Raw genomic sequence first — 12,853 nt, 5'->3', positions numbered from 1 at the left:
CCTTAATATGCATACACTCAAAGTGGATTTTTAACTTTTTAAGTCCCCTTTAACCATGTTGTCGTGGAGCTTGAGCGCTCACCCAAATTGATGGTCCTTGTTTTCATCCCTGTCTTTTCCTGGGTTTTAGGACACTCTTCAAGTTTATGAAGAAATTTGAAGCTGCTCTCAATGAACCCTGCCGTTCTGCCTTGGTGGAGACAGCAAAAGAAGAGCAACTTGCTTCTTTGCAGGAAGCAGAGACATTGGGCAACCAAGAAACTAAAATTCAGAGCCTGAACAACATATTAAGAAAAAAACTGACTGCTAGGTCCCATTCTGCTCAGGTACCTGGAGTTCTCATTTGCGTTCAGATGGAATGGTAGGCATTCTTAACCTGAGTGCTGGATTCCCTTGCTGCGTATTGGAACACTCTTAGTTGTAACCGTGATATGACAAAATGTTTGAAATGATAACAGCGAAACAGGAATGTAAACTTTGTTCTCAGTGCTGTCTTAGTGTTTCATTGAGAGGTGACCAAATGTGTGTTTTTCCCTGATGGACACAGGAGCTAATCCCAGAGGGGTTACATCACACCCTACTAGGCTAGACAGGAAAACTCTTTTGCAAATTGGTAGGCTGTATCCTCCCCTAACTTTTTCCAAGTTTCTTTTGCTTACCGAGACTAGCAGAAGTCCTTTCTCCTCCATCCTGTGCTTTGACTTTCCCCCTATCTCCGAGCTTGCACTTCTTTTTTTCTCCCTCTCTTCAGGGCAGCCCAAGATTACAAAATAGAGGCAGCCTTCTTACAGAGGGTTCTGCAGACTGCTTTCTTCTCTGGTCATTGGGTACTTTCTGAGAAGGTACTTTTTCTGATGAGTGAGAGGACCACGCCCTGCATGCATTCTTAGGCTGCTTATGGCTGCGTTGCCTCTCTCTGCCTTATTCACCTGTCTTTTATCTGCATAACTGGAAAGGTGACAAAGGCCTGGTTGCTATTTTTTTATTTTTTATACCTATCAGTTAGGACTCCAAGGTTTCCAGGGACATCCTTTCAAGCTTCTCTGTGAAACGGAAACTGGAGAAGCTCCTGGAAGGGGGTGTGGCTGCATTCAAGTTTGCAATAGAATTTTCCTGTCTAGGCTAGTAGGATGCGACATAACCCTCTGTGGCTGACTTCTGTCATCTCACAGTAAGTACCCAGTGACTCAGTAATATGGCTGTTATTATAGGCCAAGACCACAGGTATGTGTAAGCCAGCATTTCCTTCTTCAGTAGTGACCAGCCAGATGCCTTGGGAAGCTGACCAAAGGGCCCAGTGGCTACCCTCCGTTAGGTTTGAAGTCCCATTCTTCACTCTCTAGGCTAGTTGGTACTGATAGGGCTTACCAGAAGCACAAGGATTTCAGTCACCTGGACTTTTGCCTGTTGTGAACATTTCCCCCGCAGGCTGCTCACTTAGAGGATATCCAGGGAGACATTTTTCACCCAGAGTCCCTTCAGGGCCGCTTACCCAAACTTACAAAGCGGATGGAGAAGATATGTACATCTCTAGTGAAGAACAACTCGTTCTTGGATCTGGTGGAGAGCCTTGACAATTTCACAGGTAAAACTTTTATTACAGAGTAACATTCAACAGGAAGGTAATTTGTTTTTCTTAAGAATTGCTGGGTTGGAGTGGACGTGCTGAAATTGACAGATTGCTTTCTGCTGCGCTCCTCCTTTTTACAGGTGACGTAATTTCCTCTTCCCATGAGCTGCAGCATATGTCTTTAAATCCAGCTGCGGACAAGGAAAAGCAGAAGTCCGAGGCCAAACATTTACTCGTGCAGAAGCAGAGGGCCCTAACAGAGCTCTTTAAAAACCTGGCTAATACAGGTAAGAGGAGCTGGAACTGCTATTCTTTGGAGACAACGAACAAAAATAAGCAGTAGTCACCCCCACTCCCACTCCTCAAACTAGCAAAATGCCATGTGAGTGTGTTTGGCACTGCCCATGATTTACCTCCATAGGCACATGTATAGTGTACCAAATGATAATAGCTGGGAGGTAGGTAGTACAATTGGGTTAGAATGAATACTAATTTGAAATGTGGAATGAATTTTTACTGTATTGCTCTTGACACACACATATTCTAATGCACACAGAAAGGATAGGGTCCAGAACCTTTTCATTATTTATTTATTGCATTTATATCCCACCTTTCTATCCAAGGAGCTCAAGGTGGCATACGTGGTCCCCCACCCCCACCCTCTTCATTTCATACTCAGAAGAACCCTGTGGGGTAGGTTAGGCTGAGAGGCAGAGCCTGGCCCAAGGTCCCCTGGTGAGCTTTGTGGCCCAGCGGGGATCTGAATCCTGGTCTCCACACTGGCTCTGAAAGCAATTTCTGCTGGTTAGTTATAGCCGCTTGTTTTCTCTGCTCCTTTCAACTGCTAAAGCTAAATTCTCAGAATCATCTGTATCAGCCATCATCACTTAGGTGTTGGAGAGGAAAAGGCATGACTGGATGGACTCACTAAAAAGAACATCCATGTTGTTTATTTCAAAAAGAAAAATTAAAGTTAAATGTATTTTAAATATCTTCCCAGGGTTGTCATATCGCAAAGGCCTTGCTTGGTCTCGTTCAAAAACTTCCCAGGACCTGCTTTTCCTTCACCCATTGGATTTGAGCAGTGCATTGGCCTTGGTTAACTGCACACAGAAACTGGACGCAACGTATGTATTTTCTGTTTCCGCAGCTACAGTTTTGACCTCCAAAAGTATCTAAGTGGGGTTTTTCAATCCAATATTACCGTTATCTCGTCTGTTTATTGGTATGCCACTTTTCCACAGAAATTGTGCCCGAAGTAGCTGACAACATAACAGATGCACAATATTTGTTATGCACCTATTAGAAACCTTTATAAATAATCAGAACTAATAAGGACAAAAAGATCAGTACACTTAACAGTGCACAACAACAGTGCAAATAAATTAGGTTATCCTAAAAACCTAAAGAAATAGAAAAGTAGCAAACAACTGCATTATGGACACACCTGTACCTAAAGTTTTGGTTCTAAGACATGATCTTGCAGCATCCAAGGACCCTACCCCATATCTCACATGGACTTGTGCTGCCACTCTCAAGCTGACCAGCATTATTGTGGGCTCTCGCCCTACACAGCAGTCAGTAACTTGCCACCCAGACACCAAGGAACGTACATTCATGCAGGCTGGGGACCATAAACAGGTCTCATCGTGGAATAGTTCCTTCACCCTGATTGGTGACTCCAAAAGGGATTTCCATTGCAGGGATAGTCCCACCTAAGGATAGTATCTCTTTTAGTGAAGATAGTTTACGGCTAACCAGATGTGCCATTTCTCACATACGTTACTCTTGCACCAGTGACTTACCTTTAATAAACAGCTGGGGGTTGTGGCTGTTAAGAGTTAGCCCTGTTAAGAGTTGTGGCTTCCCTCCTTGCAAACAGCAGACATAGAGGGGAATCCAATTCTGATCAGGACCATGGGGTGGGGTGCAAATACATCACTCCATCTTGGAGCCCTCCCTCCCACCAGCTGCAAAGGAAAATCATCTCTGCAAAGGTGACAAATGGTGAGTCTAGTTTGGCCCTTGGTTCGTTCGGTTTTCATTTTAAGGAGCGACTTGCAAATTGTGTAACGTGATATTTTCTGGAACCAGCAGAGCAAAAACATCCGGATATTGCCTTAAGTAAAAATGCATTACAGTGTCGGGGGTATCAGTTACCAAACTGATACCTTAAGCAGGCAATGTAAAGCCGGTTAAGACTGCCTAAAAGCATGGGTAAGCCGAACTGATGCACGTTTTGTGTTTGTGTGGTCGTAGAAAGACTTTGAAATTGCTTATTTATTTATTTTTGTCTCGGATGAACAAAAGTCTTACGCTTTCCAGGTTGCTCTCTGAGATCTCCTCGTCCTGGGATGGATGCCAGAAATACTTCTATCAGTCTCTCGCACGCCACTGTGGGCTTCAGACAGCGTTATTGGCACCTTCAAAGGTAAACAGTAGCTTCAGTACTAGAGATTTCTTTCAAATCTTCTCCTTTTAAAACCTTTGAATAGGCAAGACAGGATCATTCATCATCTAAACATTTGGCTTTTTATTCCAAATCAACATAGTTTTTTCTCAGGCATGTTTATACCTGCCTACATTGCAGTTGTTGAGCAGATAAATAGAGGAAAACTACCAGTAAATCTACCGAGACTTGTCACTTTTGTATCATATTGCTTATCAAATGTACCCAGTTACAAACCTTGACATATTCAGAAATCCTTGGCAAGTCACTGAATTGTAGGATTGAGTCAGGTTCACTTTCCAGCTTCATATACAGTGATATCTTGGTTTTTTAATGTCTCTGTTGATGAACATTTCGGTTTTCAAACGCCATATACCTGAAAGTAAATGCTTTGGTTTTCATACACGTCTTGGAAGTAGAACATGCCATGTGGCTTCTGCTGAGTGCAGGATCTTGTGACCTTGCTGTCGCCGATGAGTTTTTGGTTTTTGAACATTTCAGAAGTCTTCTGGAGCGGATTACGTTTGAAAAACGAGGTACCACTGTATACCTTGGAGAAAGTGGAGGTGACATTGATGTAAAATAAAAATCGTAGCATATAAACTAGCTGATCAGAGAACAAGCATTTCACCTACCTAGGCATTTACTGACAGCTCTAGTCCTCATAGCATTAAAAGGACACATCCTACTAACAGATGAATTGCTGCTGCTGCTGCTGCTGTTATCGTTATCTATTAAATTTGTATGCCGCCCTTCACAGGTGGTTCACAACATAAAAATACATTGCGTGAGAACACAACATAAACACCAGTTATGAGTAAAATGCCTAGGTGCTTAGTAGCATCTTCACCTGGCTACTTCAAATGGCACCTAAAGGTTGATAGGGATGGTGCTGGACATATCTCTCTGGGGAGACCATTCCACAGCTGGAATGTTGTGGGGATCTTGCTTTCCTCCCTGATTTAGCACATTCAGTCCTGATCATCCACAGCTCTTAAAATAATAATAATAATAATAATAATAATAATAATAATAATAATAATAATTTATTATTTATACCCCGCCCATCTGGCTGAGTTTCCCCAGCCACTCTGGGCGGCTCTCAATTAGTGTTAAAAAAAGTACAGCGTTACATATTAAAAACTTCCCTGAACAGGGCTGCCTTAAGATGTCTTCTGAATGTCAGGTAATTATTTATCTCTTTGACATCTGATGGGAGGGCGTTCCACAGGGCGGGCGCCACTACTGAGAAGGCCCTCTGTCTGGTTCCCTGTAGCCTCACTTCTCGCAATGAGGGAACCACCAGTAAAACTGTCATTAAAGTTGCTACAATAGCATAGGCTTTTAAATCTGGTTTTCTGGGTGTGTTACTTGCCTGAAAATTGTCCAAAGGCTGTAATCCTGTGCACGTTTACCTGGGCATAAGCACCTTTGAATATAACGGGAGTTAGTTTTGAGTGAACAAGCATAATGTTAGATTGGGCTGCACAGTAGTTTGTGTGCATTCCATGCATCTTTCATTGTCAAGGCGTAGGCAGAGTTCCATGCATTTGCCTAGTATCAGTGGGGTGGGGGCCACATTGTTATGGCAACCATTACACAGGAGTGAAAAGTGCCACCTTGTCACACTGCAGGAAATTGGACTGGGTACCGTTGAGCGATGCAAAGGATTCACAGCACACCTTATGAAGATGCTTGTCAAGCAGAGGAGCTCCCTCACTGCCTTGACTGAGCAGTGGATTATCCTGAGGTATTTGGACTTTTGTTTTCTGCGCACTTCTTCAGCTCATTTGAGAAAGGAAAGCATTCTGACTCAAAAAAGAGAGAGGCAGACTGTATACTGCAATAATAGCGCAAAACGTAAACTCTCAGTACATTTCTATGCATGTTCTCTATCCTCTGTTCATACAAGCAAGAGGCATTGCCAGAGTTCAAGGGCATAGAGCGGCACCCAGGATAAATAAATAAACTTTCCGCAAAAGCTGCAGCATTTGGAAATTGCTGTGATCCGCTGTATACTGACTGAGGTGTACCGATAATATTTTATTATAAGCATATCTCTTAACCTTGTGAATCTCCAACAGGAACCTTCTGAGCTGCGTTCAGGAGATTGATGCCCGGTTAAACCCTGCCTGTGAATATGAAGTGGCGTTTCCTCCTCAAGACGGTGTTCAACAGTGGACCGATAGACTGCAATACCTTTCAATGCAGTGTGTGGTGGTCCTGGAGCAGCTGTCCTGGTTTATGGAGTGCTGCCCAAAAGGCCAGTCCTTGAATGCTTCCAGAGCAGAGACTGAAGCAACTGAACTGAATTCCCCTTGTGTTCTGAAGTCCATGCCTGGTTTTAACCCTCCAGAGCTACAATATTCCACTCCCATAGCTTCAGATCAGCTGCCCGCTGGATGCAAGATGCGAAAGCACGACCCGTTGTTTCAGAAGCTGATTTCAGACGTGAAAGAGATGCTGCTGGAGGTTAAGGCAGTAAAATCAGATGTGGACAGAATCAGACAACTGTCTTGTGAGACACTCTTCCATTCCTGGTAAGTATGGTACATAGTATTTTATGGGGAGAAAACGGTTTCACTCCTGCAGCCTTCATGCACCCTAATCTGTAAGACTGTGACTTTATTGACTGCATTGTTCAAAATGGGGCCTGCAGTCAGCCCCCACTATATCCCAAATAAATGATTGGCGCTGCAGAAGTTGGTGGCCCAACCATGGAGGCACTAAACAGTCCTCTACCCTGCCAAATATCAAGACAGATGTTGTATCTAAGCTTAAGTGCCTTGGGGGAGAGTTATGCCTTCACTTTTGGAGGAAGTGCACAGAGGAAGCTTAGTGCTCCTTGACTGGGTGATACACCCCTTGCATTTCAGAGGACATAATCAAAAACATTAACTGTGCTTCAGCATTATATATGAATTAGGCCACTGTGAGTTGAGAAATTCTAGTAATTTGCAGAGACTATAAACTGGTATTCCTAAACAAATAATAAACTTAATTGGACTAAATAATTCTTGGAAACCAACAACTGTTAGGCCAGTTAGGGACTCTTCTCACCTACCATCTTAATGCTTATGTCTTATTTCTGTATTTGTTCCAGTGGTTATCCTGTTGTTGTTGTTGTTGTTGTTATTATCATCATCATCATCATCATCATCATCACCATTAGAATTTATATACCCAGAGGTTTCAGGGCAGTTCACAGAATAAAATCAAAATATAAAACCACAAAATACATAATCAAAATAAAAGCAACAATCCAATAACCTCCTTTTCTTTTACATTTGTATTTTAATATAATTTGAATTAACTGAAATGCTCAATAAGTAACACGTATAATAATAATATAATAATTTATTATTTATACCCTGCCCACTCTGGGCAGCTTCCAACAAAATATTAAAATACAATGGTCTATTAAACATTAAAAGCTTCCCTAAACAGGGCTGCCTTCAGATGTCTTCTAAAAGTCTGGTGGTTGTTTTTCTCTTTGACATCTGGTGGGAGGGCATTCCACAGGGTGGGTGCCACTACTGAGAAGGCCCTCTGCCTGGTTCCCTGTAACTTGGCTTCTCGCAGTGAGGAAACTGCCAGAAGGCCCTCGGCGCTGGACCTCAGTGTCCAGGCAGAACGATGGGGGTGGAGACGTTCCCTCAGGTATACTGGACTCAGGCCATTTAGGGCTTTAAAGGTCCGCACCAACACTTTGAAATGTGATCGGAAATGCACTGGGAGCCAGTGTAGGTCTTTCAAGACCAGTGTTATGTGGTCCCGGCGGCCGCCCCCAGTCACCAGTCTAGCTGCCGCATTCTGGATTAGTTGTAGTTTCCGGGTCACCTTCAAAGGTAACCCCACATAGAGCGCATTGCAGTAGTCCAAGCGAGAGATAACTAGAGCATGCACCACTCTGACGAGACAGTCCGTGGGCAGATAGGGTCTCAGCCTGCGTACCAGATGGAGCTGGTAAACAGCTGCCCTGGACACAGATTTGACCTGTGCCTCCATGGACAGCTGTGAGTCCAAAATGACTCCCAGCTGCGCACCTGGTCCTTCAGGGGCACAGTTACCCCATTCAGGATCAGGGAGTTCTCTACACGTGCTCGCCTCCTTTCCCCAAAAACAGTACTTCTGTCTTGTCAGGATTCATTCTCAATTTGTTAGCCGCCATCCATCCTCCAACTTGCGTAAGACTTGTACAGAATCCAAAAATAACAAAGCTTACTATATTGTAAACACTATAGATTAAATCTGCAGCTTCCAGTAAAGTGTGTGGTTTAAACAGTGTAGTGCCTCTTTGTATCATAGCATATTTTTTGAGGGTGGGGGTACAGGCTAAAGAAACTGAAGGAAATCTGCAGGGCTACCTTATACAAGCTGAAGTTCCTTTTCCATTCATGTAAGACAACTTCCAAACCTTCTGGTAAAACCATAGATGTTATGTTTTTAGTATCACAATTGAGTCTTAGCTTGTTTTTCTGATTAACAGTAAGTCCAACAGAAGCGATGTTTTTTGTTAACCCCAGACCCACTCTTTTTCAAAAGCAAATGTGCAGGCTAAAAGGTGGCTCGTTAAAGTGAGCTGTGATTGCTTTTGTCTTCCAGGAAAAGCTTTGAAGTGTGCTCTTCAGGAATAGAATGTTTGCTGAAGGTTTCAACCCAGCTGCAAGATATAGAGTCTTTCTTTGTCCTACCTGAGATGGAAGCCAATCAAGTTTCAACACGGATGGCGTTAATCAGAAGTCTTGTGTACATCCAAGGAGAAATTAATAGAAGTGTGGATGATTTTGCCATTTGGAAGACACAGCTCTTCAGTTCAATTTCACACTGCAATGGTAAAGACATGTTCCTTTTAATCTTTCAACCAATAAAGCAGTTGATCTAAATATTATTCTGTTATCTCCTTTGGATATTTGCATCTGTGACTAAGGGCAGTAAAATTAGATCATAATTTTGTTAGGATCCTAAGTATGCTTACTGAGAACCAAATCTTGCAGAGTTCAAAGAGGCAGTCCTATGTAAGTGTGCAGAGAGTATTGAAGCATTCACAATAATGTTCAACGTTTTGTTTAATGTAGCATGTCAAAGTCCTAGCAGCTGTACTTTGGTGGGAGTTGGCGTTTTGTTTATTTCTTGCAAGTTGTTGTTGGATACTTCCTGGGACCTCTGTTCCTAGTATCTCATGCTACAAAGCTTGTTTTCTCATGAAAAGTTGGACATTTGTTTTCATGCCGCTGCATGTCTTTAGCCGAGTCATGTTAATGCATTATGAAATGAGCTGGAATAAGTATAGCAGTGGCAACATTGCAAGGGGATTAAGGATTCATTGATTTGACCTGACTTGACTTGGGGAAAATCCTAGCAGCAGCACTGCCTGAAAATTCAGTCTCATTTCTGAGCCCTGATTGGGCCAAGGGCTGGTGAGAGGCTAAGAGGCAATATTATTTGCACTATCTTCCACTTGCAAGGCAGATGTCAGACTTTTGTTCTGTGAGATAACTGAGGCAAAGCATATACAGTGGTGCCTCGCAAGACGAAAAACGTGCAAGATGAAAGAGTTTTCCGTTTTTTCAGTCGTTCCGCAAGACGAATTTCCCTATGGGCTTGCTTCACAAGACGAAACGTCTTGAGAGTTCTTGAGAGTTTGTTTCCTTTTTCTTAAAGCCGCTAAGCCGTTAATAGCCGCTAAGCCGTTAATAGCCGTGCTTCGCAAGACGAAAAAACCGCAAGACGAAGAGACTCGCAAAACGGATTAATTTCGTCTTGCGAGGCACCACTGTATACCTCTTGGAGTAATGGAGTATGTCAAATTTTAAATTAGGCGGGGAACTGGGAATTCTCCAGCTTTTAACATTGGGGAGACACTAGTTTTATAAAGCCCAACCATCATGTCAAAGTCTTAATAGTTATCCTTATTTCAGGTTTTTGAGCACTATGCCTTTCTTGTTAAACTTGAATTTGTTATTGTGCCTTAGAACTGCAATTTGTTTGTGTCATATAATTTATTTATTTATTTCATAAAATTTATTATGCACCACTTGATTGCAAAAACAAAACAAAACCCTCAATCAAAGTGGTTGCTGCTTTCGAAACCGGATGTCTTCCCCACTAACATTTCTCCTGTATTTCCAAAGGGAACCAGAAGTCAGATGATGGATTTGTAGAACTCTACTCAGAACAAGTAGAGCTTGCAATCCAAGCTATCCTGGGTGCAATTCAGTGTTTGGTGGAAAGGAAAAAGGTAAAAGAAGACGACACCTCCCAGAAGGAGGATGGTGAGTCTGAACTTTTGTCCTTTTCTCTGAAGCACTCTTTATACTTTCAGAAATATTTTCTATCTTCCCCCCCCCCTTTCTCTCTCTCTCTCTCTCTCTCTCTCTCTCTCTCTCTCTCTCTCTCTGTGTGTGTGTGTGTGTGTGTGTGTAACTGAACACCACATATATCCTGGCAAATTAGGTCTTTGTTTCAGGGGCAGAGGTGGATGTTCTAAATATGATTGCCACTGTGAAATTGTGAAATTTGGACTTGCTATAGCCTCCTCCACCCACCCAAGAGACTTGTGGAATTCAGAGGATTCTTGAATGCTCTGATAGATTTTATTAATCTGTTATTTATTGCATTTATATCCCACCTTTGCTCCATGGAGCTCAAGGTGGCATACATGGTTCTCCTTCTCGTTATTATCCTCACATCAGCCTTGTGAGGTAAGCTGGTCTGAGAGACTGTGGCAAGCCCATGGTCACCCAGTAACTCTAGCCACAACACCACACTGGAGGGTGGAGAGAACTGGCAATAGTGCCAAGGCCCCTTGTCTGTGAAGGGCAATCAGTACAGTTCTCTTGGGCATCTGGTTCCTCCTGGATCCTGCAACATGCCGTGGTGCTCTAGGGCAGGAGTGGGGAACCTTAGGCATGGGGATCAAATGTGCACCTACAGGCCTCTCTGTTGAGCCCACACCACAACCCCTTCCCAGCCACACACCCTCTCCCAGGCCCTCACCAGCCCTGCTTCATACTTTCCTTGAATTGTTTTGCCTGGCTTGAATATGTCCTTGAACTCTGATAAGGCCTTTTTCTTGCCTGGCTGAAAGATGGAAGTGTGTGTAGAAATGAGCCTGCTGTACAAAGGCAACATTTTCATTGGATAAAAATGTTTTCTGATTAAGGATGAATTGAGTCTTCAGCCTTTTCCCTTTTCCCTTTCTTACTCAAGGGGAAGAATCCTTGGTTGAGAGGCTCAAGGCAGGGCATTTAACTAAACTCTTGGATGAAGACATCTGTGCAGATGTGAATTCTCTGCACGTGCAGAAAATCATTTCGGTTATTTCAGAACTCCTGGAGCGACTAAAATCCTATGGCGAGGATTACACTGAATACAAGTGCAAGGTAAAATTCATCTGTCGAAATGTCCTTGCTGTTCATTGAGGCTTGGTCCAGCTGGAGGAGGGTTTCAACGTGAATTTCTAGACTTTCTGTGAAAGGCAAAATAGCAGAGGGAAATTGTAAGGTCACTTAGAAACTTCTCGTTTTGTCTTGTTTGGGGCGGGGAAGCCCCTATATTTTAAATGAACATTGGATTTATTTTGTGTCCACAGCTTTTCAATCAATCCTGCCACTTACTGGTGCGTCTAATGCCAATACTTTACAAATATTCCAATATCATCCTCTTCTACCTCACTGTTACCTTGGCTACACATAGGAGCACTGGGAAATTGCTCTCTGTTCTAGCTAACATATTTACTGAACTGGCCCGGAAGGTAAGAAATTCTTGTTTACCCTCTCAGTGGATTTGGGAAAGGGGATAGAATTCTGAGATATCTGGAGTTGTGAATAAAGCTTGTTTAAAGAAAGCCACAGCAGAAGCAAGATGCTCGCCAGTGTGTTGAATGAGCTCTTTATCTTTGGCTCCATAGTACTTGATTTGTGTGCATGTAGATAGATAGATAGATAGATAGATAGATAGATAGATAGATAGATAGATAGATAGATAGATACAAGTTGGGGAAAATCTGTCCTTTGGAAGCTTAATTGTTTTGATGAGTGCTAAAATCTGTCCAAAATGTTTCAACTTACTATTATTATTATTTATTAGGGGTTTTGTTTACCAAAAGAGCTAATGGAAGATGCTGGAGGAGAAGGAGGAACAGAATTCCATGATTACGAAGGAGGTGGCCTTGGAGAAGGGGAAGGCAAAAAGGATGTGAGTGACAAGATAGAAAGCGAAGAGCAGGTACGTGCCAAGTGGGATTTGAGGCAGCGGCTCCAAAGTAGCCATGAATCTGTTCATAAATAAGTTAAAGCACGTTCTTAACTATAGGAAGCCAATGTAATTTTCACCAGTGCAAGTTAACCCATTCCACACCCTGTTCAGGAGTGGCTGGGAGGGGCTACTGTTGGCTGTGTTGGCAGACAATTATGGGCTTGAGTTTTGAGGATTAGGCCCTAGGTCACATGACCTAGCTGAACAGACTTTGGAATAGCTATGTCTCTCCTTGTCCTATCCCACCACTCCCCTGGAATGCCCCTTTTCAGGACTTAGGCTGGTTTAAGATTGTCTGACTGAGTAGGGGTGAGAGAATTGCACTGACATCATTACAGTGTAGCTGAAAGTCAGCCAAGAAAGCCCCAAGTTCCTCCGAATTCAGAATTTCTCATCCCAACGGACCTTGGGGGTTGGACTCTGCTGTTATTTTCATATAGTTTAATAGGTTTCATAGTAACTTTCATTGTCGTCCCCCCCCAAGCCATCTGCTGCTTACTCCTAAAGAAGACGAAAAATGCCTTAGATTCTTAAAGCAGCTCTGTCCTCCTGCTGGGGTTGAGCAGTTAGATTTT

The 12,853-nt window shown here is 42.9% G+C and overlaps 1 protein-coding gene across 3 annotated transcripts in view; it reads left to right on the top strand.

Annotated features, from left to right (window-relative positions):
- MDN1 (midasin AAA ATPase 1) overlaps window positions 1–12,853 on the top strand; it is a 90,351-nt gene that overhangs the window by 61,929 nt on the left and 15,569 nt on the right. For all 3 annotated transcript variants that reach the window (XR_014524693.1, XM_083497495.1, XM_083497494.1), the window contains exons 73-84: window positions 131–326; window positions 1,429–1,585; window positions 1,711–1,857; window positions 2,571–2,697; window positions 3,896–4,001; window positions 5,654–5,769; window positions 6,104–6,559; window positions 8,625–8,854; window positions 10,154–10,294; window positions 11,232–11,404; window positions 11,614–11,775; window positions 12,111–12,248. Coding sequence is in view for 2 of the 3 variants with exons in the window: in XM_083497495.1 (XP_083353621.1) it covers window positions 131–326; window positions 1,429–1,585; window positions 1,711–1,857; window positions 2,571–2,697; window positions 3,896–4,001; window positions 5,654–5,769; window positions 6,104–6,559; window positions 8,625–8,854; window positions 10,154–10,294; window positions 11,232–11,404; window positions 11,614–11,775; window positions 12,111–12,248 (2,149 nt within the window). In the remaining variant the exon portion in view is untranslated. The remainder of the gene's footprint in view (window positions 1–130; window positions 327–1,428; window positions 1,586–1,710; window positions 1,858–2,570; window positions 2,698–3,895; window positions 4,002–5,653; window positions 5,770–6,103; window positions 6,560–8,624; window positions 8,855–10,153; window positions 10,295–11,231; window positions 11,405–11,613; window positions 11,776–12,110; window positions 12,249–12,853) is intronic.

The sequence above is a fragment of the Podarcis liolepis genome (assembly GCF_965112155.1).
Source record: "Podarcis liolepis genome assembly, chromosome: 3".
NCBI lineage: Eukaryota > Metazoa > Chordata > Lepidosauria > Squamata > Lacertidae > Podarcis > Podarcis liolepis.
The sequence above is the reverse complement of the archived record's forward strand: the minus strand, read 5'-3'. Positions and strand labels throughout refer to the sequence as shown.